Below are 16891 nucleotides of genomic sequence, written 5' to 3'. Positions count from 1 at the left end.
GTTACAGTGGTCTAGATGAAGGAGGTGGCAGCTTGAATTAGGAAAGTGGAGAGACGGGGGAATCCAAACCACAAACAAAGCAGTTGAGTAGAAGGAGCAGGCCAGATGGTTTAGGGCAACAAAATTATAGTGGCTATGAAAGTTTCTGCTGCAGATTTCTGAGAAATTCTCTAAACTTAAATGTCCAGTGAGTGAAATTTGTTGAGTGAAAGATAAATTTATTTCCTTTAAAAGATACTTTATTGTTAGCACATAGATGGAAAAGTAGACAAATCAATATACTCTGAATTCATTTGTTTTTCTTCTGTGTACCAGCACCATGCTAAGCACCGTATTTGCCTAATTCTCAGTATCCCTGTGAGGTAGATGATTCCATGATCTCCATTTGGCGTTTGAGGAGATCCAGGTTTAGAGTGGCTGAGTAGCTGGCCAAAGTCATACAGAGAGGAAGGGCTGGAGGCAGAGCTGAAACCCAGGTCTGCTTCACCCCGCAGTGATCTGTCCATGCTAGTACTTTTTTTTCATGTACTGTTTCATTCTAGAAAGGATGCGAATTGACCAATTCAACTGGCATCACAGTTGATATAACTTAAGTTCTTTTCTAAATGACCCCTCTTTTCAATGCATAGAGTATTTCACCTCTCTACATATTCACGTGTAAGACACCTAACACCAGAATCATCAAAGTAGAAGGAGATATAAATGCATATGTTAAGCCAGGCCTGGTGGCTCATGCCTGTAATCCCAACAACTCAGAGCTGAGGCGGGAGGATCACTTGAGACCAGCTTGGGCAACATAGGCAGACCCCCATTTCTACACAAATAAAAAATGATAATAAATTAGCTGGGCATGGTGGCATGGGCCTGTAGTGCCAGCTACTCAGGAGGCTGAGGCGGGAGGATTGCCTGAACCCAGGAGTTCAAGATTACAGTGGGCTATGATCACACCACGGCACTCCAGCCTGGGTGACACAGGAAGACCCCACCTCTAGAAAAATAAAATAAGTTCATATGTTATTTTGAGTTCTTTAAGATTATTAAATGAAAAACTTCATATCCGACATAAAAACAAACATTATGTTGCTCATATTTCAGAACACTGGGTGGAATATCAAATCTTAACGTTGAAACTGGAATGGAAACGTGATAAAGATTTTCTAAAACATAAAAGGGATGCCAATTTGAAATTTTAATAAAGTTTATTTCAAACTTATTTAATAAAGTTTGAAATAAACTTTATTAAAATTTTATGACATCAAGGAAATATAAAAACATGTGAAATATTTTAATAATTATTTCTAATATAAATATGCTTTTTCAAAAAATCATAAAATATAGAGACTTTCATCTTCTCCTTATTAGATGGGATGCAGATAAGATTCTGATACTGATAGATGATTAGAGTGGTTTATTGTTGAGGAAAATGAAGTCCAAGTGATGGATTGTAGTGCGATTAAAATGTCAGAGCAGTAAATTCTGATGTGTGACTAGTAAACCACTTGAATCATGCACTGATGTGATTTATTGCTCCTTCTTTTCTTTTTCTCAAAACAAGTGCTACTAACTGACCAAGATTTGCAAATCTTTAATTACTAATTGTGTGCCATAGATCTTTGAGGGGCTGACTTTTAAGTTAAAAAAAAAAAGTTTTTAATCTCTGCTGCAAAGCAGCGGGGGAGATTAGAAATTGATTCAGTAGTCATCTTAAAAGAAGAAAAAACGAGCTGAGGAAAGATATGCATTATTCTTGGGAAGATGAAAAGTTTACATCCTTTATGTTAATCATCTATTTTGCTGACCACTGAGAAAAGGGCAAAGCCAAATAGATTTGTTTTTATTTGCAAGCAGCTTTGTTTTTTGTTATACTTTTAATTTGGGCAATTCAGTTACTTTTCCTCTTTTTTGGTTCTTTGTTTTTGTTTGTTTGTTTTTATTTCTCATCATCACTTCATATGGGCAGTGAAAATTCAGAGGAGCGACAGGCAACTTACCTGGGATTCCTGGGCCAGCAACCACAGCAGCCTCCACACCAACCATCACTATAACACGCACCACCCTGACCATTGCAGAGCACCAGCCCTGACACTCCCGAAAGCACCTCCTCCAAACAGCCCTCGTAATGTTCCCTGCTTTCTCCTCCTGGTCTTTTATTTCAATTATGTTTTTCTCACTCTTTCCTTTTGGCTTCATGGGTGTTGTTTTTTTCTGTTTCTTATAGCAGCAATGTATCATTTCTGACATCTCCTAGGTTTTTTTCTTTTCCATCAGAAAGCATTTGTTGTTAGCAAAGGATATAAATGTTCAGAATGCTTTATATGTGGCTGAGGAAGTAACAATTCAGAATATTATACAGAGACAATGTTCTCAGGTCTTCTTTGTGTATGTGGAATCACTTATGAAATTCATGTCAGAAAATATCCATGAAAATGAGATTATGTATTTGATGCATTGAGTTGTTCACAGACAAAGTTGTTCTTTTGTTTAAAGCAATTCTCATAGAGTCTCTTTGTGTTCCCATGAGCTTATAAAGATCCTGCTGCCCCTTAGCATTTGTAGGCTCTTCTAAAGCATTGTCTCATGCTCCTGAGGGCTGTCCTCTGTCTGGCTAGAGTCCTTTCTAGCCATTGCTATGCATCATATGTGTCTTTCTGGATCGTTACTGGTTGGCAAGTGTGGCGAGCTCACACTCCACCTGAGAGTGCTCTGTGCAACATCTTCGCTCTCTTGCAGCAGCTTTGGTGTCTTCATCCTTCTCTCCTACCTCCATGAGTGCATACAGCCTGAGTTCCCTGAACATGGGGACTCTACCTCGAAGCCTCTACTCCACCAGCCCACGTGGAACCATGATGAGGAGGAGACTGAAAAAGAAAGACTTCAAAAGCTCATGTAAGTGAAATAACAGCCAATGGCATTTGACCTGGAAAAAAACCTGTGGGCATTGGAACCTTGGAAATATTGAAATTGTGGGAAGAGTGTTTCACAGTTGCCTAAGTGATCAGGTAGATGCTGAGCAGCTAACAGCTCTGTGCCAAAGACCATTGGCATGATACCCAGTATCTGTTTGGCAATGACTGCACCCCATTATAACTTCAGACTGAATTCATTCATACTACCTTTGCCTACAACTTTTTATTTGAGATTTGAGATTTTTCTTGCTCTTTTGATGTCATAACATACCCAAAGGTATGATTTTTCCTTTAAGACTCCTTGTATTATATTCTGGGTAACTTTGGACATGAAACCTTTGTTCTTAGTTTCTTACTCACTCTAAATAAATTTTGTGAAAATGATGCTCCCCTTTTGATAAATATAAGATTCTCATGCATTCATTTAATGTTATCATAAATGTCATACTAAATTATATTTTGTTACCCTCCTCCCCAAAACAATGATAAATATGAACATCCCTTTTTAAACTGTATCTCATTCCCCAAGACTCCAATACTTTTTCCAGAAACCTACCCCGCTGGTAGTCACTGATCTAACATATATTTCCTTTTTTTTCTTTTTTTTTTTTTTTTTTTTTTTTTGAGACGGAGTCTCTCTGTGTCTCCCAGGCTGGAGTGCAGTTGCTCAATCTCGGCTCACTGCAAGATCCACCTCCCGGGTTCACACCATTCTCCTGCCTCAGCCTCCCGAGTAGCTGGGACTACAGGCGCCTGCCACCACGCCCAGCTAATTTTTTGTATTTTTAGTAGAGACAGGGTTTCACTGTGTTAGCCAGGATGGTCTTGATCTCCTGACCTCGTGATCCACCCGCCTCAGCCTTTTAAAGTGCTAGGATTACAGGCGTGAGCCACCACGCCCGGCCTAACATACATTTCTTATTGCCCACTCCAGTCTGAGGAAGTTTGGAAGGATGCTCAGTTTTACAATAAGCATCCTAAAGTCATGGAATTTCAACCATGAGTCTTGTAAAAATGATCTGGACAGCCAAACACGATATACACTAAGCAAGACTAGGAAGATGTGGTTGGCTACTTGCTTTCGATAGTGGTTGTCTGAACAGAGGGGAAAAAAGGTGATTGAATGCCTTAAAAAGAAAGAAATACAAATCACTCCTACATTTATCATTTCTGTTAGAGAAGATCATTCTCTCTCATCATGATCACATAACTTGTGGAAGAAGAAAACACTAACCTTTCTAACTAGACCTAACCATAGTCTAAAGAGTCTGTTTCTTGTCCTGTATCCCTTTTGATGGCCATGATTATGATTCCTACAAAGAAATTTAAAGAAGATGGGATCTCTTCCTGTGCTCACCATGGGAATAAAAATAAGGAACATCCTTAAGTTACCTAAATAAAACCAAAGCCAGTTACTTCACAGCTGGTATGGACTTAACTGGCTTTTCAGCTTGTTTGCAAGAGATTCATCTCCCCAGGAGGATCTCTCTCCAGTCTCACCAGGGCCACCCTAAGTGCCCAAGACCAGCCATCACCCACACTGGGAACTAGTTTCTTCATGACACAGGAACCTGAAGGTTTCCCTACAGTGAACTCCTTTCCAAAAGACAGGGTCACCACTGTGGTTTGTACATGATTTAGACTTGCATATATACTTTACATATAAGGAGATTTGTCAACTTTGGTATATGAAAATGATAGTAAAATTGAAATGGAAAATGGAAGATTGAATTTAGTCAAAATGAGAACAAAGTGCTCTTAGAGTCCCATATGTTTTTTAGTTGACACTAGAGTAAATTATTTACTCTTGGAAGAAACTAGTTGAATGCAATATAGTGAACTGGTTATAAGCCTAGACTCTAGAACCAGGCTACCTGGGTTCCATCCCAGCATCATTACCTTCTAGCTGTAGGACCCTGAGCAAGTTCTATAAACTCTATGCCTCAACTGAAAATAGGGAAAATCACTTCATTGGGTAATTGTGAAGATTGCATGAGGTATGCCTTGACTGAAAATATGAAGAATTACTTCATTGGGCAATTGAGATTACATGAGATTGCATATGTATATGTGTTTTAGAACAACACCTGGTAAATAGTAAGTACAATTTAATTGTTAGCTATTTTGAATAGTTTGTGTTAACTATCATCTGCCTAAATCTGAATTATCACGTAAGAACATCTCTTGACATTGCTCTCAGAGTTTAGTGTTTTTCACGAGGGGTACATTTTGGCCTAATACATAGGTCTTGAGTCTTCCATATAATGCCTTCAGGGTTCATGGTGGTTATTAGTATATGAATTTTTTTTTACAGATAATGACTTTGTGTGTAGTACTCCTCAGTGACAAAAATAGGCTAACAGCCCTCAGCAGGGAAGAGCAATTAAAATGAATTCATTAGTGTTCCTACTTCTGCTTCAAAGACTAGTATTTGTGTTAGGGAAGACTTGCTATGTTGATTAGGGACATTACTGAATACAAACGAATAATGTTTGGCTATCTCAGGTTAATATTTACATATCTTAAATTTTGTAGTAGGAAACAAAGCTGAGGCAGCGCTGTCACTGATATGCATAACCAACTCATAAATTCTTACTTGAATCAGGACATTATTCTTCAACATGTTAGAAATATAAACAGAAACGTGTTTCAATACATTACTAGTTGTTTGTGTTTGCTGTAGACATTAGCCACTAGAGCACCACTCACAATATACATACCAGAATGTTTATAAATGTGTCTCAGGAGATCATACATTTTACATTTTATTCAAACAATAAATTCCAAATGCTATCAACTTTTATTCACACTTCAAAAAGATCTGAAAAAATGATAGCGTTGCAAAGGTTTTTGGGTTTTTTTGTTTTGTTTTGTTTTTTGTTTTTTAATGAGGATTTTTTTCTTTTATTGCACAGGTTTGGTATGGTCACATTAGATGTAAAGGTCTTCCCAAATAACTGATAATAAAAGTTTTATTGCCACTCTTACTATACCATGGTTTATTTCCACCACTTTATTTATGTCTTTATCCTTTGCCACCATTTGCTGCCCCCTTTGTAATACTTATGTTTCTATAGCAACCAGGCCAATTGTGTAGATGGTGAATCATGGCAAAAGTCACAAATACAATAAAAAGTCCCTTTACTGTATTGGTGATGACTTGAGGCCGGAGCTTGCAAAACAGAAAATTCTAATATGTGTTTCCAATGCCAAGGAAGGAGATGCCCAGAAAAAAAATGAAACCTTCTCACGTGAAAATTAAAACATTCTATATCACTGATCAAAGAGGAAATACACGAAGTCTGTATATAGCAATGTGTTATAAGTATTAAAACAGGAAGGTGTCATGTTTGTTTCATAGGGAAAATAATGAATACAGCACACATTAGGCTTTGACGAGTGTCACAAAGCCCTGGAGGCATGGCCAAGCCAAGTCATAGAGGGAGCCCTCTCATCTCCTCTGCTGGAATCTTACTGCCCTTTCCCTGGCTGCCTGTGCTGCCTCTTTTTCTGCCAAAGAGGCCAAGTCTCCTTCCAGAACCTCATCATCTCCCTGTAACAACAGCGTGGCTGAGCAACAGATCTAGCTAGTTTGCCGTGCTTTCTGTTCCCCGCCACTGTACCCTGGGCCAGCGTAGAGACTGTCTCTTCCCAGTCTGCCTGAATTTCAGCAAAGAGTAGAAGTTAGAACACATTTCCAGAATGGTCTTTGCTGCTTTTGTCATCAGCAGTAACTAGAGAGAGTGCCATTGAAAAGAGCTGAAGGAAAGAAAATGAAAAAACCTAACAACTTTTCTGGTCCCTTCCATCGACCTGGGAACAAAGAATGGAAGATAAAGGCAGCTACTGGTAAGCTTTTATAAGTGACCATTCAGGGAGCCCTGGAAGGGGACACCCTAAGAACTGTCCTTACACCCTCATTTGGACAAAGGAGCTGTTGGCCGCCTCTACTGCGTTCCTGAACTGGATCACATGATACACATGTGTTGGGTCTATGGCAGGTTGACTATAGTGTGGAACACTTTAGTGAGACAGAAGTCTTAGATTACAGGATCACTAATAAAAACACATTATTCTTTGGGAGGCTGAGGCAGGTGGATCACTTGAGCCCAGGAGTTTGAGACCAGTCTGGACAACATGTTGAAACCCTGTCTCTACAGAAAAAGAAAAAAATACAAAAATCAACCAGGTATGGTGGCACACACCTATAGTCCCAGGTACCTGGGGGGCTGAGGCGGGAGGATTGCTTGAGCCCAGGAGATGGAGGTTGTAGTTAGCCAAGATTCTGCCACTACACTCCAGCCTGGACAACAGAGTGAGAGCCTATCTCAAAAAAAGAAAAAAAGAAGAAAAAAACAGATTATAGTAATAAATGTTTGGGGTCCTTAGTTCTCTATATTTTTTAAATGCTTCTCATAGCTGATAGAAAATCTTGCAGCCTTCTAAATTAAATAAACATTGGGTAAATTTGTAAACTTTTGGAGGTGTTATTGGCTGCCCCTTCCCTTTACTAGGAAGAATAAGAATTGACAAAAATACAGTAATTCCCTGCAAATCTGAAGAGTTGTGAACAGAACCCTCCATGTGAGAATGGGAATAGGACAGAGCAGGCACGAATCTTGAACACAGCCTCAGCATACACCCGTTAGCAGGATTCAAACATAGGATGTCAGCAATTTAGTCATTTCCATCTTCACCTTGAGGAGTAGACAAGCCTCGGCCAAAGCTGGTAGCTAGTAGCAATGATGACTGAATACCTTGCAGAAGCATCTGCTCCTGGAGAGAGAATTCACCATCCACATTTTCAAATGACAGGGGAATATTCACCTTCATCTTCTTTTGCTGGTTGACCACATTAATGAAGCAGGATAATCAAGCTCATTTTTTTCTCCTCTAAGTTAATATTGATTTTTTTTCCTTTTGGTTCCTTATCTTTAAATCTACAATATATCTTTTTCATATCTGGTAATAATTTTCAAAACTTTTATATGTGTAACTAATCAATACATATAATTTCAAATGAAATTTTGCTCTGTCAAATAAAAGATTCCAATATGTCAGAGGACTTTCAGAGTTAATTATAAAATCATAAATTATTTGCTATAATGCTATATGTATAATATAAATTGTAACTATATAATTATAAAACAATACATAATATGTAAATTTATTTTAAATCCTAAATTCAATTTTCTAATAATTTGTATCATCTCAACTTGCCTCCAGATAGAGCTTATAAATTTAATAATATTCATATTAAATTAGTACTTATTTTCAAAACCTTCTAGAGAATAAAATTATTCAACTATCTTCACTGTTTCAAAAAATATAGCAAGTCTTTCTTTTGAGAAGGCTTCACTATATCTAATATAATCTCACCTGTTACTATTAAACTGACCTCTTTTTTTCTTGGCTCTTTCTTAGTGAAGATGGTAAACAGCTGCCTTAAAGTTTCTTAAATAGCTTTTAACACCAATTAAGTAGTCTGATAATCTATATCAAATTGTGATCTCAAATGAAAAAAAAATTAATGTGAACTTACAAAAGAGTCACAGAAAGTAAAGGATTCCTGATTAAGTCCAAAAAGCTTCACCTAGAAGATAAGTGGAAGTTACCTGCCAAACATGTGATGCTGTAACATGATACTCCCATTTTCTATGAGAAATAACTGGAATGCAACGTACTCTCCAGATCCTTATTGACAGGAAATGGTGTCTCCCAGTGATTTGGTGCCACTGATAGCAAAAATTATGATCTGGAGAGTAATCACGGTACACTCTACATCAGTAAAACCACACCAGAACATGTGATCTAAATTAGTACATGGCAGTCCATGTGTCAGACCTGGCAACTGCAAGCTTCCACCTGTAAGAAGCATAGGGTTGGAGGCTACCTTCACCCCCCACTGCAGGCTATGTTAACCTTAATCCAGCTGCAACAGAATGAGGATGGTGCTTCTTAAGGAAAAGTCAATTTTTTTTTCTTACTCCTGCTAGACAAATGATCTACTTCACCCTCCCTTGCCCCATCAGCTGCAATTACCTGGGTCCTGAAGAATGACTTGTAGTTCCTTACGGTAACTCAGCATCATCTATGAGAAGTATTGTTTCCTAAAAGGAATGTGCAGATGACATCCCAAAACTTGATTCATTCCCCATTTATTCAGCATTGATTGAATGTTCCAGGCACTAAGATTTCAGAGATTAAAAGAGCTGGTTCCAACCTTCCAAGGACTCAGGGTCAGGTGGAGAGAAACAGGCAAATAGAGACCTGATAAATGCTGAAACGGGACCATGTATTAGAAATGTGGAAATATAGAAAAGTAAGTACCTAATTCTGCCTGGATAAAACAGAGAAAGGGACCCAGAGCAAGAGCTGAGTGGCAGAGGGCACAGTATATATGAAGACACAAAAGTGTGTCAAGAGAGCTGAGGCACATGGCACATGAAGGGACCAAGAGAAACAGGAGAGTGGGTTGGCAGGAGAAAGGAACTGATGAAGGGTCCTGTGTACTCTGCTAGAATTGAAAAGTTTGTTCTATAGGAAACAGGGAACTATTGAAAATTCAAAACGGGGCAGGGATTACCTTTGCATGTTAGGAAGGCTACTCTAGCAGCAGTTGGAGGCTGTTATCATAAAACAAGAGGCAGGGTCACTAGTTAGAAGTCTATCCAGTAATGTACACTGGTGATGATGAGGCCTTGCTCTGTAGTAGTGACAATAAGAAAGGGAAGAAGATTCACTCAGTTTTGAAAACATTGAGGAGCCAACGAGACAGTTTGTAGATGGGATACCCATTGAATAGGGAAATCCATCACTGGTGCTTGACAGAAACTAAGGAGAAAGTTGAGAAGATACATGCAGAGTAGATAAGTTGGGGCCTCATTGTATCAGCAAAGTTTATCTGACGGGAGGTTCAGCTGGAAATAATATGTAGGGAATATTGTGCATGTAAGGACCCAGAAATAAGTACATTAGAATAATTCAAATGAAAAATAATGAAAGCCCAAATTGAGGTACTGAAATTAATAAGGGAAAAGAGGATTTTTGTAAGATATATTTCAGTGGCCATCCCGAAAGGATTTAGCAGTGGATAGAATTTGAGACAATGGGGAGTTGTGAGTTAAAGCTACTTTGAGATTTCAAGCCTAGAGAGCCTGTTCACAGAAATAGTAGTGGCAATGAGAGAGGGAAGAGGATTCGCTCAATTTTGAAAACATTGAGTTTGAGGAGCCAATGAGAGAGTGTGTGGATGGGATACCCATCAAGGAGGGAGATCCATTACTGGAGCTTGACAAAAACAAGAGAAAGAGTTGAGAAGATACATGAGGAAGACATATAGGCATGCTGGGAATGAATGAGGGAAAGAATGAGGGTAGAAAAGACTTGGAGGATGGAACTGTGCACTGGAATGCAGAGGGCGGCAAAGCAACTGGCTGGGACTGAAAAAGTAAGACACTCGAAACAAATCTTCATCAAAACCAAGCAAACAATTTTAGAAAGCAAGGGATGGTCCTAAAGCCAGTCACCAGGTAGAGCAGATGAGGCCATTGATTTTAGCAGTCAGGAAGTCATCGGTGAGAGCAGTTTCGGTAAATGGTGAAGGCAGAAACAAAGTTTTTAGCAGCTTCAGAATCAGTACACATCTATAGACTGAGGTCAGAAAGCTGGGGGAGTGAGTAGAAAAGTTCGGAAAAGAAGCAAGAGAGAAATTTTTTTCATGGCACAAAATCATGGGGGGTGGAAAGGGATAGTATTAAAAACACTAACAGGGGGAATTAGCCTTGAAATGGAAGGAAGAATACAACCTCCTGTAGTGGGGAAAAAAGGAAGAGGGAACAAATAATGATAAAGAGAAATTGAGGCTAAACAGAATGTTGTTTAAGGAACTCTGGTCAAAGGGTTGCATCTTTTCAGTCTTATAGGAAATGAGGAGTAACGTTTGACCATGATTTAGGGTAGAAACATATGAGACAGATCCTTTGTGGAATGAAATAAGGTGTCAAAATATCACACAACAACTAATTTAAGGGCCTAATAGGATTGTGAATTTGTAGTGACTTTTCCTAGCACTCTTCAGCAACTTAGTAACAGCAGTGGAGTTGACTGGGCATTACCGAAGAGTATAAAATATTAGAGTATAGAAAAAATCCCAAGAGGTTAAAGAATCTTTGAGCCTAGGAGATGCATTATTAAAATGCTCACTAGAAGTCCATGTGGAGTGTGGCGAAAATGATGCCAGCAAAGCCAGTGGGCAAAGACAATGGCTTTCCACCTGCACTTGCCAGATCCCCACATGAGGCCAGGGAAAGCCTCAGGAGTCTCCCATTCCCACATCAACTACAGTAGCTGTTTTTATCTGGAATACAAAGGCGGCCCTTATATGTTTTCATTTTAAGGGGGAAAAATCTGTTGCTAAAATATTGTTGGAAAACCAGTAGACTCAGGAGACAAGTGAGAGGGAATGGGACTGGAAGTCATAAAGAGGAGACAGATTGCAGGAAGTGGGAAAGATGGCTAATAAAGGCTATGTGATCAACAAGGGGGATTTGGATATCAGGATCTTGAAGATCTATTCATTTTGAAGGAAGATGGGGACCACCATAGGGTTCTGCTGGCAGAGAGTGGAAGTAGGGTGGCATTACTAGAACTGACAGGGAGAGAGTTGAAGAAGCATAAAGCCAGCTTGCTAGAAGGTTATCACCATAATGTCAAAGAGGCAGAGGACAAGGAAAAGCTACAGGTTAGAGGCAGACTAAGAGGTAAGTCCTGAAGTTATGAAGAAAAGGGGGAGAATTTTGAAAAAGTAGATTATGGGCTTGAAAATGAGACAGAGCAGAAATAAGTACAGAATATGGAATTTTAAATAGGAGTAGTTGAATCAATGTACCATATGTGGAGAGCAAGAATTATGAACCTGTCTTCCTGCCATTTGTAGAGAGAGTAAAAAAAAATGGCTTTTGGAGAGGGTTATGAGGTATGTGGTGTCATCAGGTTTTAATTAAAGGGGGCCAGACTCTTTCTGGAGGAAGAGGCAGTGCAGCATAGGACCTGCAGGCAGAGACTGCTCACAGAGAGCACAGGTGGCCCAGCTCCAGTGGGCAGGGCTGAGAGAAAGGCATGGAGGAGTGGAGCAGCCCTTTCATGAGTTGGGAATGGAAACAAGATGGAGACATCTGCTGGAAGGTGTAGATGAATATCAGAGAGATAAATGAAATAGGATAAATAATAGGAAATAAATGAAATACAACAACGTAGACTAGAGACCCAGTAGGAAAGAGCAAGGCTGAAGAGAACAAACTCTGAGGGGACAGGAGGAATGTACAGAGTTTAAACAACATCATCGTGCCAATTCAACACTAGATTAAGGAAAAGTACAGCCTCACCACTCCAAGGGTCAGATTTAGATTAATTATTTCTTCAAAGCTGAAGGTAGGATTGTTTAAAAGTCACAAAGCCCAGATGCAAATGGCTAAAGTGGAAAAAAACATGAGACCAGCTAGCTCAACTCCCTTTTTCTTAGGATGTAGACACACAGAGACACAAAATGGCCTACCCCAACGTTCCCCAGCTGGTGTTCAGTGATAGAGCCAGTACTAAAACCCACATACCCTGACCCTAAGGCCATCCTCTTAAAGCCCCCACAATGATCCCTGGTTTGAGGAGTGGGGAGCCAGGGTACAGGGATACACTGATATTATTATTGAAATGTGATGAATATTGAGAGATTCACTTATCTTTTTCAACTTTTGCTAAACCAGAGGCCATAATTGAACCTCCCACCTTTGCCATTAAGTTTTTATGCAGAGACACGATCTATTTTGGAAATGCTGGTATTCCTGGTGCTTGCTCCAACCTAAAGTCAGTATTTTCTGTTTGTTCCTCTAGTGTCCTTAGCCTCCAGCACAGTGGGATTGGCTGGGCAGGTTGTTCACACAGAAACCACAGAGGTTGTGCTGACGGCAGATCCTGTCACAGGATTTGGGATCCAACTGCAGGGCAGTGTGTTTGCCACAGAAACTCTCTCTTCTCCACCTCTGATTTCCTATATCGAAGCTGACAGCCCAGCAGAGAGGTGAGACTCTTTTACAGCATCATTTTCTGCTCTGCGTTTCTGGTACCTGCTATCTTTGAATGGCTAGTGAATTATGAAACATTGCTCAATGTAGGAAATGCAAGATGTGATGAACCCTCTTCTGACAATAAAATTCTATGTTCTTGATCAGGTTTGAAAAGAGTAATGAGCATGGATGCCTTTAACTAGTAGATTTTGTCCATCAAGGGACTAGAAGCTATATTAATTAAAAAGGAGAAAAATTCATAAATAAAACATATCCTGAAGTTCAACTTCAATAGTTTCTGCCATTGGGGAATATACATTCATCATTACTAAATATTGGTTTGGATCAGATTCTAACAATACTATGGTTATGAATTATTAATTACTTCTCTGGGATACTTCAGGATTCCCCTGCTCACAATTATAACCATGAAATGCAACAACATAAGATGTTGAAGTTGACCTATATGATGCCCACAGCATTGAATAAGCAAGACCAAATTATGATGCTATTTTGCAAGGATCAAGCAAGGTAGATTTGACAAGCTCAACTTGGTAATTATTTACTCCATCTACAACCTCTCACATGTGGTTCTAAATTAGATGTGGGGTGCTACAGATTGGAGACAGAGTGATGGCCATCAATGGAATTCCAACAGAAGACAGCACCTTCGAAGAAGCCAATCAGCTCCTCCGAGACTCTTCAATCACGAGCAAGGTCACACTGGAAATCGAGTTTGATGTTGCAGGTATAATCATATCATCGCAAGTCAGTGACAGAGTCAGGAGTGGACTGCATGTGAATTATATTGGTTATGTGGCAGAGAGGAAACTACTGTTTTATATGCTGAACATGCTTTTGTTTAGGAGGTTTGGGGTGTCGTGTCGTTTTGAATTGAGCATTGTTTTCGATTATTCCTTAAAATGTCACCGCATGAACAACTGAAAATAAATGTGACAAATTGAATAATAGCCACAACTACAGAGGCGACAAAAACAAATCATGTGGCCTTCATTCTTTCATTCTTCTGTATACTAGAGAAACCATATTCTTCAGTCAGAGACAAGTAAAGCCTCTCTTTGACCCTTCACACTGCAAAGAACACATGAAACTTCTTTTGAGAGCAATGAAAATTCCCTAAGTGTTTTTAAACAAGCCCAGTTGGCAAATAGTTTTTAATGTTAAAGAGAAATGACAGCAGATACTTGTTAAAAATGACAAGGAAGACTTTATTGGAGACTACTGCAGTAGGGGTCGAGAATATTGCAGTAGGCCAGGAATGGTGGCTCACACCTTTAATCCTAGCACTTTGGGAGGCCGAGGCAAGTGGGTCACCTGAGGTCAGGAGTTTGAGACCAGCCTGGCCAACTTGATGAAACCCTGTCTGTACTAAAAATACAAAAAATTAGCCAGGCATGATGGCAGACACCTGTAGTCCCAGCTACTTGGGAGGCTGAGGCCGGAGAATTGCGTGAACCCGGGAGGCAGAGGTTGCAGTGAGCCAAGATCGCGCCACTGCACTCCAGCCTGGGCAATCTGGGCAATGAAAGCAAAACTCCATCTCAAAAAAAAAAAAAAAAAAAAAAAAAGAATATTGTGGTAGGGGAGAGAGATGGAACCCAACTCCAAATATAGCCAGGGCAGTTGGGAGTTTATAGCCAGTAGACAAAGTGAAGATGGGGGAGTCATTGAATGGAAAATTACTAAAAGGAACTTGATTAAATATCAAAGGTGGAGGGCCAAGGGGATTCTCCCTAAACTGACTCAGCAGATTCTTGCTAAAATTGGGCTCCCAGCCCAAAAACAAGGCATAGTCAAGAAGAGGGCTCCAGGGAACCAAACTAAAGTTTGGTTATAGTCAGTCCTGACAGGTGTGTGGATTTTAGAGATTGGTGCTAGTTCCCATTTAAGAAAATTGTCTTCACACAGTGAAAGACTACCTCACAGACCCAATAACCCTTACCAGTTAGTAAAGATATGCTTGTGGACACAGGGATCACATTATTCCAACAAATATTTACTATTTACCATGGGCCAGTTATGCCCCTACACAATGTAGATGTAATAGTAGACAGGAAAGTAAAAAAAAGCTTATATTTTTTTAAAAAACTTATATGAAGCTTATATTATAGCAGCATATAGAAAGTTAATTTAAAAATTAACAAATATTGCCAGTGTGGTGGCTTACACCTATAACCCCAGCACTTTCGAGGCCAAGGTGGGAGGATCGCTTGAGCCCAGAAGTTCAAAACCAGCCTGGGAAATATAGTAAGACCTCATCTCTTAAAAAAAGAAAAGAAAAAAAAGTTGTTTAAGTTAGCCTGGCATAGTGGTGCATGCCTGTAATCCCAGCTGCTCAGGAGGCTGAGTTGAAAGGATCACTTGAGCCCTGGAGGTCAAGGCTGCAGTGAGCAGTGATTGTACCATTGAACTCCAGCCTGGGTGACAGAGTGAGACCCTGTCTCAAAAAAATTAAGTAATCAAAATTAACAAATACAAATTTAGAGAATAAGTGCTCTAAGGAAAATACCACAGGATAGAGGGTTAGAGAATGACTTTAGGGGAGCTAATTTTGTAGGCTGATGCTCTAAGGAAGTGACATTTGGGCAGGGATAAGAAGGCTGAGAAGGGTAAGCCTTGTTTTTCTCAGAAGAGGCATTCTAGGGAGAGGGAGTAGGCAGTATAAAGACCCTAAGCCAGAACAATTAGCTTGCTGGAGAAACAACAAAAAGAGCTGTTCCTGGAACAATTAAGGGAGTTGGGTTTGGATTGGGTTTGGATTTGGTGATGGAGTTGGAGAGGTTAGAGAGACCGAGTAATGCAGTGCCTGGTAAGGAATTTAGATCACATTCCAAGTGTAATGAAGCCATGGAGTATTTTATGTGGACGAGCTAATCTGAGGAATGTTTTAGAAAGAGCCTTCTGACATGGGAGGGGAAAATAGCAGAAGCAGGCAAAACCAGTTTGGAGATTGTGGCAGTTGGACAGGTAAGACATGATAGTGGCCTGACACAGTGGTAGTGCTGGAAGTGGTAACAAATAGTGGAATTTAGGACATGGCTTGACACAGAGCTAATAGCACTTGCTTATGGGTTAGATATGGAAGGTGAGGGAGAAGGAAGAGCATGGATGGCTCTTGAGGTGTGAGGGTGAGCAGTCGGGTAGACAGTGATGTCTTTAGCTGAGAAGACTGGAAGAGAGGAAATTTGGAAATAGGAAAAATAATTCTATTTTAGAGATGAGTTGGCAAATCCACTGCCAATACTAGAGAAAAAAGACAAGCATGTCTGTTCCTTAATTCAAATGACAGTTATTGAGCACCCGTTACTAGGTGCTAAGCACTGTGCTGTTTTCAGATCATTGAAAGAGAAAATAGAAAGGATCCATATCCTCAAAGAGTTCAAAGCTAAATAGGAGAGAAAGAGCTGCTGAATGGTAAGAATAGACTTGCCAAATTTGTGTTGCCACTGGAATGCAGAAAGAAGGGCCCAGGAGAGAGTAACGCAGGCATTGCCTTTTGGAGCCTAGGATTCGGGGTCTGGGCTGGATAGCAAGACTGAGGAGTAACCAACATGGCAGTGATTGTTAAAGTCATCGGAAAAAAGGAGACTACTAAGGAAAGAGTGGCAGTAAGAAAGGGACTGAGGAGGGGACTCTGCCTGAGGAATACTGAGATTTAAAGGGAAAAAAAAAATGTGAGTAAAGGTGATGAAGGTGCACCTTGAGAAATGGAAGGAGAACTAAAAGAAGGTGACATTTTGGAAGCCAAAGAAAGAATTTCAAAGCAGAAGTCGCTATTGATAGCTTAAAGGTACTATGGAGAATTCAAGTAACATAAGGTAGGAAATGTCCTTTGGATTTGGCCATTAAGAAGAAAGACATTGCCATAGTATAAAAAGATCTGAGAAGTAGGGGCAGAAGTCA

General features: G+C 39.8%; 1 protein-coding gene across 18 annotated transcripts in view; it reads left to right on the top strand.

The window, feature by feature from the left end:
* The window catches only part of GRIP1 (glutamate receptor interacting protein 1), a 711077-nt gene that overhangs the window by 601546 nt on the left and 92640 nt on the right, over window positions 1-16891 (top strand). For 6 of the 18 annotated variants that reach the window (XM_045366600.3, XM_045366596.3, XM_045366595.3 and 3 more), the window contains 4 exons: window positions 1961-2116; window positions 2731-2886; window positions 12795-12981; window positions 13570-13715. In XM_045366600.3, the coding sequence (XP_045222535.2) occupies window positions 1961-2116; window positions 2731-2886; window positions 12795-12981; window positions 13570-13715 (645 nt within the window). The remainder of the gene's footprint in view (window positions 1-1960; window positions 2117-2730; window positions 2887-12794; window positions 12982-13569; window positions 13716-16891) is intronic. The other 12 variants (XM_045366606.3, XM_045366604.3, XM_045366602.3 and 9 more) reach the window with 3 other exon arrangements.

Source organism: Macaca fascicularis, chromosome 11, assembly GCF_037993035.2.
Source record: "Macaca fascicularis isolate 582-1 chromosome 11, T2T-MFA8v1.1".
In the NCBI taxonomy this organism is placed as follows: Eukaryota; Metazoa; Chordata; class Mammalia; order Primates; family Cercopithecidae; genus Macaca; species Macaca fascicularis.
The sequence above is the reverse complement of the archived record's forward strand: the minus strand, read 5'-3'. Positions and strand labels throughout refer to the sequence as shown.